Source organism: Rhinichthys klamathensis, unplaced genomic scaffold, assembly GCF_029890125.1.
Source record: "Rhinichthys klamathensis goyatoka isolate OS25496 unplaced genomic scaffold, OSU_Roscu_1.1 h1tg000060l_1, whole genome shotgun sequence".
Classification (NCBI taxonomy): Eukaryota; Metazoa; Chordata; class Actinopteri; order Cypriniformes; family Leuciscidae; genus Rhinichthys; species Rhinichthys klamathensis.
This window is the reverse complement of record NW_026606605.1, coordinates 1,869,739-1,879,342: the sequence shown is the minus strand read 5'-3', so window position 1 is coordinate 1,879,342 and position 9,604 is coordinate 1,869,739. Positions and strand designations below refer to the sequence as shown.

At 38.2% G+C, this 9,604-nt stretch overlaps 2 protein-coding genes across 2 annotated transcripts in view; both read right to left on the bottom strand.

Annotated features, from left to right (window-relative positions):
- LOC130084293 (counting factor associated protein D-like) overlaps positions 1-9,604 on the bottom strand; it is a 60,820-nt gene that overhangs the window by 46,037 nt on the left and 5,179 nt on the right. The gene's annotated exons all lie outside the window — the stretch shown is intronic.
- Positions 815-7,281, bottom strand: zgc:110239 (uncharacterized protein LOC550326 homolog). Its single transcript, XM_056249604.1, has 11 exons — positions 7,124-7,281; positions 6,837-6,896; positions 6,662-6,754; positions 6,393-6,565; positions 6,019-6,268; positions 5,739-5,934; positions 4,682-4,872; positions 4,475-4,566; positions 2,344-2,505; positions 1,927-2,116; positions 815-1,018 (listed from the first exon to the last, which is right to left on the bottom strand). Exons 1-11 carry the CDS (start codon positions 7,167-7,169, stop codon positions 831-833), a joined length of 1,641 nt encoding a protein of 546 aa, XP_056105579.1. The 5' UTR covers positions 7,170-7,281; the 3' UTR covers positions 815-830.

Below are 9,604 nucleotides of genomic sequence, written 5' to 3'. Positions count from 1 at the left end.
GTGTCTTATAATATTTACGTGCTGTGGACAGTCATGCGGAAACACTGTTCATTTGTAAACAGTTTTCGTTTCAGCGTTTGATGAGGAAAAATGTCAAATGGTGACAGAAAACGTGTCAATTGGAGTTAAGAAGAGACTCATTCTTACCTATTATTTACCTTATTTTCCGAAAAGTTAATTCAGGAAAAACTTGATAGTACCTTCGGCAATGTATAATTTGAGGATGCGGAATGCCAGAGCTTTTATGTAAACAGGTCATGCGCTGCGCTCGTCCATCAATGACACTGAGGTTTAGAATAACCCGGGGTTAACCAACCCAGGGTTAAGCCTAGTCCCAGACTAAAATGCATGTTTGAGCTGTTTTGTCTCAGGATGCACATCAGTAGAACTATCCCTTTAACCAAAACATTTTACACATCACCGCATGATTATTAGGATCGTAAGGCTTACTCTGTCATGAGATGTTAATTGATTTGCAACTGCCTGGTCCTCCTGTGAAAGGCAAGGTCTTGCAATGTGAGGAAATGAAAAGACGCTGAGATGAGATGAGAATAAAGCAATGAGCGTCTAATGAAACTGTTATATAGGCCTGCTAGTTGCTGATCATTGCCTGTGGACAAGTATGAGTGAGCGTTACCTTTGCTGCATGATGCAAGTCTTAATGTGATTTTACAATTAACAAGCAGTTTGTTATTAAGACTTTCCATGTATTGGCATTCCGACTGAAGCACAATAAAACTGTGATCAATTGTCCAGGACCCAGGATCAAATAAAACCAAGGAAAGCAATTCCGCTGTTGTGCGATTTTCTTTGAAGGATGTATATGTGCATTAGGCTAATGTGACGTAAGTAGCATCAGTGGCCACACCACAGTTGTTGTCTTTCATGGACATCAGTACATAGCCATCATTGCCCCAGTAAGTGGACCAGGAGTTCTTCACTAGCCAGTAGGGCTCGTTATCCAATATCCCATAACCGACTGCTAGCACAGCATGATCCAAGTCATCGGTCCCGTTTTCTGTGGATATAGAAAAATTAAACATGAATTGTTGGTTACTATAGAAAACAATACTATATACTTGATTTAAAGCAATCTGTAAGACATTTCTATGTTCAAAATAGTATGCATGATGTACATGAGTATGAAATATAAACTGCATAATATTATCATATTTGTTTTTTAGGATGTAACGAGGGAAACAAAAACGACTGCAGTATACAGGCAATGCTGACATACAATAGGAAATGTACTATTTTCCAAAATGCAACATTTCCAGCTGCAAAATAATAAATAAAATAATTATATAATATATATAAACATTTTGCAGATGGATACATACATGTATTGTTGTTATTTATGTATAATAATATGTAGTTAATATAAACATTATACATGTACCAAACAGATAGAAGCATGGGAATATTTAGTTTTTAATTATGGACATTTGTAATTAATATAAACATTAATATACATATTTCCCAAAATGTTTCCCTCTGCAAAACTTTATTTTCTTTATAATATAATTTAATAAAAAAATAATAAGGAACTATTTAATATATAAAACCACTTTGCAGATGGAAAAAAAATCCCTATTGTTTATTGTTTTTTAATTATTTATGTATATTAATATATGTAGTTTATATACATATTTCTGCTAAATGTTTTAATAAAAATAAATATATTATATTCAATAAATATATTACACACATTGTTAAAAGCGCTATATAAATGAAGATACACACACAATATTTAAAGAAAGAAATCTGAAATAACATTTTGCAGATGGAAACATTTTGAAAATTCTATGTATATCAATAATATTACATTTTGTAAGAAAAAAAAAAATATATATATATATATGTGTGTGTGTGTGCACAACAAGTGTAAGGATTTAAGTTAGTGAGGCAGATTGTGTGAAGACTTACTGCAGGCCGGTTCGTAGTAGACTCCGTTGCTGTAGAAGGAGAAGGAACGGTGAGCAGCGTCGATGCCGACCGCTACAGGACCGAACTTAAAGATAGCGACCTTCAGTGCCTCAATATCACCACTGGTCACGTTAGTGTAACCCCTCAACTGTGCCACCATGGAGGACTTATCGTAATGACACAAACCATTCTGAAACACACACAGTCATCTGATTAGTGACTCTTTTAACCATCCGTATCTGATGGACCGAAATCTTCATTCCTACTTTCTAGAAAGTAAATTATAATAGGTGGACCTTTTCATGCAATCAGGAAATATTGTTTCCCATCACAGAGGTCAATTATAACCGAAACAACTGAATCAGTCAGAAACGTTTGCGCCAGGTGGAGATGTGTGTGTGGTGTATGTACACACACCATGCCCATATATCCTCCATAGCTCTCAGCGGTTGAAATGCCACCATGCTTCATGATCCACTCAAAAGCTCTCCACTCCTCTCCTCCATCACAACCATTATTCCCAAATCCCCACGTGCAGTCGACCAGCATCTGCTGGGACAGAGATGTCAGCTGTCCCGTCTAACAGAGAGGGAAAGACAAGGACTAGTGAGGTAAACAACTCCATTCAGTTGGACATTGCAAAGACAAGATGAAAGAAATTCATACAGGTTTGGAACAATTTGAGGATGAGTAAATTATTTTTTGGTGAACTATCCCTTTAAAAATGTCCATGCCCACTCTTACAAAATAAGGTGGATATTATGGAAGCTTGTTTCCGCCACAGAATGAAAAATAAAAAAGGTAATTGCGACTTTTAATCTCACAATTCTGACTTTTTTTCTCACAATTGCGAGATATAAAATCGCAATTGCGTGTTATAAAGTCAGAATTGCGAGATATAAAGTCAGAATTTATTGATATAAAGTCGCAATTGCAGGTTATAAAGTCAGAATTGCGTGATGTAAAGTCGCAATTGCGTAGCCTGGATGCCAGCCCGAACTCCGCCCACAACATTTTTTGATCGGGAAGTTCGGTCTGGACTCGCTCCATTGAGGAGTAATTATGATCGGTTCAGAAATCGTCGGGCCAATCAAATTGCCAGGGCGGGCTTTATACGATGATGGACAGATGATCTGCAGGGATGTAATCCTCACGTTATCAAAGAGCGCTTGGGTTGAACTGGTTTCCCTCACAGATGACTGCCGCTGGAGAACTGAGATGTAGAGATTCCGCTATCGCGTCTGTTGTAAAAGAAATCGACAGCGCATTCATTTTAAAAGACGAACATAGAACTGCAATCAAGGCATTTGTCGATCGGAAAGATGTGTTTGCCGTCCTTCCTATGGGATTCGGAAAAAGTTTAATTTATCAGCTGGCTCCGATGGTAACTAAGAAGATGGGAAGCAATGAAAACCCTGTGGTCGTTGTGGTTTCTCCTTTGGTCGCACTCATAGAGGGCCAAGTAAAAGAAGCAACACTCGTTATTTTACTTCTTCCAGCGTGCGTGCATTTGAGTTCTGTAGTTGACAACTGTGCTATGCAAAGTAGTTGACTTACTGCGTTGCTCTCATTTGTTGTAGGCATAGACAGTATAAGAAGTGGACAGAGCCATCTCATTGGAACTCAGTTGAGACAGTTGAAGCCCATTTTTAGCGATTTCTGAGCACTTCCGTTCCTGACGCGCAGACTCAAACTAAGCTTGATGACGTGAGCAACCTGTCTGACAGACGTTAATCTTCTAGTAGCTGTGCGTGAAAATTGCCAACGTTAATTTTGCAGAGACGGGGAACTTGAGCAAAGAGTCCTTTATCGTGAGTGAGCAGGAGTAAGTATTCCGTTGCTTTTATGGACTCATTATCTATGGGCTTCTCCCTTGACGGGACGTCCCCCCGATTGCCTGCGAGCTTCTCCTCCTGTCTGTACGGTAATTTCTGTACAGCGCGACAGAGAGTCGAGTGGTTATGACGCAATCGTTAGCCTATTTTTACTAAATCTGTTTCTACGGGGCCATAATGTAACATAGAAGGTAATGGAGCCCTTTATACATTGTCGTGTTTCTTTAGAAATAAATAATGGACAAATGGAGTCTTTAAACGCCTCAGATGTAAAGTTATTCGCTGTCAAAGTGACGCCAAAATGAATGGGAGTCAATGGAAATGCTAACGCAAGTGAAGTTCTGCTACAACATGGCGGCACCCGGCCGGCTTCAACTTCCGGTCGATGGATTACCCCCTTGGTTGTAGGTCTATCCAATTGAGTGCAGAGGTTTTTTTTTTCCTGGTTCGGTTAAGACACGCCTCATAATCAAAGCCCTATGAAGCAGTATCAGACTCACATTCTGACTAGAATATGAGTATTACGAAGTCAGGCTAGCAATTGCGTGTTATAAAGTCAGAATCGCGTGAACTAGATGTAAACTCGCAATTGTGAGAAAAAAAGTCTGAATTGGGAGATAAAAAGTCTCAATTATTTATTTATTTAATTTTATTCAGTGGCGGAAACAAGCTTCCATAGGATATGGAATCTGGAGTTTGTGGTGAAGATTTACCTTCAGGAAAAGAGCTCCCTCTAGTGTTCCAGTGGAGCCAAAGCTCCAGCAGGATCCACACACTGCCTGGTCTTTCACAGGCGTCACAGCACCTGGAAATACACAAGTATATCAGTGTCTGTGTAAATCCCTCCTGCAATACTAAACATGCATAGAAAGATTCTGACTTCACATTCAACTCAACAAATACGAACAAGAATCACACACCATGCAGCCTCCAGTCTATTGAATCAGGGGTGGCTATAGAGCGCATCTCAGAGGGAAAATCCTGAGCCTTTCTGTGACCATGAGATCTTTTACATCCTCTCATCATGGCCAGCTCTTCCTGAGACCGATCCGCCAGGTGATTCACCGAGAGGGAGAACGAAAGACCAGCTCTGTTCATAGAGTGCACATACCTGAAGAAGAAAAGGATGTAAAACTCAGATAAGATCATTCTCATTATGTAATTGTATAGTTTATTATGACTCCATTTTCTCATTTGTTTCTAGAAAGTTGACATGTCTATGTACTGTTACCAAAAAAAAATTCATCAACGATACACACTCTTTATTTCAAATTAAAACTATTTTTCCTGTAAAGTTTGCGGTTTAAAAAAAGTGTCCTTGTTACACGTTACATGTAGTTACAGTAGTAATAACTATACATTATGCATAATTGCATGCAACTAACTCTAAATCAAACCCCAATCCTAACCCTAAACCTATAGTAAGTTATTATTACTCAGTACTTAAATGTATGATTACACTGAAACACGGACAATATAATAAAGTGCAACCAAAAAAACAAAATGATGTAAGACCATTTTAAAAGGCTAGTTGCCACAAATACCCTCATATAATATACCACTTAAACTAGCCTTTCTAAAAATGCCAAGAACTATACTATTGTCATAATAATAATGCTAGTAATGCAACCAAAACAAAGCAACCATTTGGCATCAGATTCTGCTTGTCGTCAAACATAATAAATGTAATTTTTTTTTTTATAATTAATAATTTTAATAAAAAAAGTGTGCCTTTAATATTTTTAATTCTACATCAATTTTAATATCATAAAAGCAATGCAGGTCATGCTGTTTCGTGAATATAATCATGGCTATGGGTGTAGCATGTTGTGCCTAACAACTATTCACAATACAGCAGCCTTTCATAGCATGTTATTTAATAAAAATAGATTTGCAATAAAATAATTGGGGTCTTTTTTCCTCAACTTTATTACAAATCACCAAATCTCTAGGAATATTTGTTGTTTTTTTCCTCACCGAATATTATGTACAAAGTGATGTTCGCGCTCCTCGTGCTCCGTCTCGCTTTCATACTGACGCTCAAACTTCTCCTTAAAGTGACCGAACATACGGTGGGCGTGGCTAACAGGAGAGGTGTGGACCAGGTCTTGAATGGGGTTGGCCAATAAATGATGCTCCACACCAGGACCAGGAAAGTCACCACAGGTCATTCCTCAACACAAGAGTGAGCATTTGATTAGATGGTCTGTAAGTGGGAGAAACATGCCATGTCACTGAATGTGTGTTCTACAATTACCTCCAGGTAGTTTAAAAATCTCAGAGTCAGTTCGAGGGCTGAAGTCACTGTAGTCAATAATGTATTTGTCGTAGTGGGATCCCAAAAGTGTGTTGAAGCCCATCATCTCATAGTGGTACGGGACGGCTGGGGAATCATTTCCCTCTGGACGTGTGACCCACAGACGATACGTGTTCTTCTTATGACCAACTTGTGTGACATTTTTCCAGATCTCACAAAGAACGCCTGAGTAGTACTCAATCTTCTCAAACTGCAAAACACACAATGATTTTATACACATTTCAGCCTTGCTGCAGGTTTGAACGACATTAAAAGAAGTAAATGATGAAGGAATTTTCACTTTTAGGTGAACTGGCCCTTTAATTAGTACATACTTTAAAGCCCTGCAGATCAGGCAGTGCTGTCTGTGGACGTATTGGATCCTCCTTGGTACCATTAAGCTGGAAACACTTCATAGTATTGAATTCTGTCTCAGTGGTAACTGGTGTGATCTTGTAAGTGGCACCATAATCCAAGTCGTTTCCAATAAAAAAAGTGCACACTGTACCTGTAGATGGCAGCAATTAGTAGAAACTAGTCAAACTACAACCATAATCTATTCCATTTCAATACTGCCTGATTTAATCATCTGATGATGACTGACCATGATAATAATCGATGCGACTTCTGTTCCCCTTAAGGTCGTACCAAGCTTCAAACGGCTCCTTTATCTCAGCATAAGGCAAAGTCAGCATACCTACACAAAAGATGTACATGTAACATACTGAAAAAGAAGTGTACTGTACTGGGATGTACTGTGCAATTAGGCAGAAATACACCTTTGACATGATACATCTTTCCAAAATCAGGAGCTGTCCTGACACCAACTGGAGTGGCATCTGGGGAAGAAACAGAGAGAGATCACAATTATTTTCATTAACTTTTACTTTTATGTATTGACAAATACACAAACATAATATACACACTACGAATACTTAAAACCTTACTAAGCCTAAATAAGCTATTGCATTCTCCCTTAATACGTTTAGTGTTAAAAACAGCACAGGAAATCTATATCACGAGATCAACTATTATATTTCCTGTTGTCATGTTGTTTTCTCTTTACCTGCAGCACACAGCAGAAGCACGAACCCAGCTAGAAGACGCCACATAGTGCAATCTAAAGCAGACAAACATCCACTGGAGATGGAAAATAAGCTTTCGTCCGTCAGAAAGTCAGTCCCGAAACAAAACTCCGTGAGTGTCTGTTTGCGACAGTGACGAGGCGCGATAACAGAAGAAGTTCCAATAAAAACACGCGAGGGAGGGGCTGATGAATTAAAGTCATATGACATTGGGTCCATTGCTGTGTCACATGACTGAAGTCAGCTGTTTTCTGTGAGCAATTTCCTTTATCGGTTTTATTGCGGTTAAAATTGCTGACTTGATTTCTAACTAGAAGATCACGGTGTACATATATTAAACAATTTTGCGAATCCTGTATCAGAAGTAAGAATCAAAACGAGAAAGATGAAGCGTAATGAAAGTGAAGTGTATTGAAATGAGAGATGGGAAGTAACTTGCTTGAAACATGAGATGAGCAACTGACAACAACAAACCATCACATATAATACATGAATTGCTGGTTTAAAAAAAACCCGTACAAGATGCTGTACTGTTAACTAAGAAAAATATGTCATCTTCATTTTTGTGGTCTGTTGACATTACTTAAGTTTTTTCTACTTTGTAGGGTGCAACTGTTTCTTTAAGCAATTAAATTATGTTTACAAACTGTATTTTTCTTACTACAGCAGTTTGTTAGTACTAAAATGTATTTCTGTCATAAGTTAACTAAAGCCATCTGTCACAGAGTGGTTTATTAATAAAGCGAATCTGTTATTTTCTCTCGTTTTTTGATAAAATACACAGGTTGTTATTGTTAAGTAAACAGTTGTGTTTTGTGGTCTCCCCACTCTTAATATAGGCCAATATGTGAATACATTTATTTGTATAGATTTAAGTCAAATTGATATTTTCCTTCTTAACCCATGGCAGAGCTTTGGTGGAAAACCTACAGTGCAGACATATGTAAACACAGAGAAATAAACATTTTTTAGCATTTTCTCACCCTCATGTCGTTCCAAACCTGATTGACTTCTGTGGGGTTGAGTGAATCTCTTTACTCCACTATAGTACTTTAGAAATTACTTTAAAGGCATGCAAATTAAAAGTGGGACAGTGGCCTTCATCATCACTATTCTAATGGCTATCTGATGCAAGACATTCATCAATATGCTGATTGATTGAGGACTGTTGGGACACAGTCCAACTCACTTGTGTGTTCTAACATGTAACTACTGTATGTCATGTTTGGTCTCATCTGACATCTTATAAACTGAACTGAATTTTGGTGAACTTAATAGTAATATTTAAGTATCCTAAAGTACAATCTAGGTACTATTGCTCAAACGTGCATTGAGGAGACTATGTTAATTAGTTATGTTAGGCCTACTTGTCCCCCTCTTGATCACCAACCATTTGCCTTATCTTTTGGTTTTCTGACAGCTGGTTTTGGTGTTGGTATTCCACTCATGTTTAACAAACCTTTGCTCAGGAGGAGGAAACGTAACTTTTGATCTGGGCGAAAGGCTTTAACCCTGCCACAAACGCAAGATTTTAAAACAAGCCAGACACTTTATATGAATACCAACAAATGGGGTGAATATTATTATCAGTTTTATTTTGATAAACTTAACACAATATAACATTAAAATTGCATGAAAAGAGCTTTTACTGTGTACGAAATTAAAGTCTGCCCCGACCCAGATTCCACTTCGAGATAGGTGGTTGATCATGCTCATTCCTCAAAATGGCTTAATTATCATAGAGAAGAACAAAGTCAACAGTTTCATTGTTTCTGCCCTATAGGGTGATCACATCCTGAGCAAATGGTCATCAATTGTAGAATTGGAGCAGGTGAGGAACCCTGAACCATCTCAGACAATGGGGTGATCTCAAATTCATTAACATACAGACCACATTTGTTACAACATGAGCAACTTCATTTACATTAGGGGTGGTAAACTGTCACAGGATAAAAAAAATTGATGATGAGGATGTTCGGGGTCCATTCCGACTCCGTCCAGTGCTTCATGTAGCCTACTTTGTCATCTGCAATAAACTATGGAAGGCCAAGAGGGCCAAAACATGTGAAACAAACATCTTAACACGAAATTACATGTTAACACATAATTTACATGTTTTGGCCTTCATTAATAATCTTCTTCATTGAGATCTTGAACGTCCTCATCAAAGCTCGCGCAGTTGCTCTTTGATGCCATATGTGACATTGACTTTCTTCAGCCTCCTTACGAATAAACATTATTTTTATGTGTCTCCTTCACGAGGAAGAAGTGGTATTCTGGTTATTTAAAGGCACACTATGCAAGAATTGTACCTTAATATAACAGCTTCAAAGTCATTTCGGTGGTAAACAAACTCATAGTAGGGCGAATCATCCTGGTAGTAAAGCTTGGGTGGGGGGGGGGACGCCGCTGGAAAAACCAGCAATGCAAGTTTGAGAGGAGCGCCCCCGACAAATCTCGCG

What these genes read in the sequence shown, in the direction of transcription:
- zgc:110239 (XM_056249604.1), bottom strand. Translation starts at nt 7,169, where the DNA reads ATGTGGCGTCTTCTAGCTGGGTTCGTGCTTCTGCTGTGTGCTGCAG. An exon ending in TCGCATCGATTATTATCATG is followed by an intron (nt 6,566 to 6,661) that starts GTCAGTCATCAT and finishes TGCCATCTACAG; the next exon opens with GTACAGTGTGCACTTTTTTT. An exon ending in AATAGACTGGAGGCTGCATG is followed by an intron (nt 4,567 to 4,681) that starts GTGTGTGATTCT and finishes GTGTATTTCCAG; the next exon opens with GTGCTGTGACGCCTGTGAAA.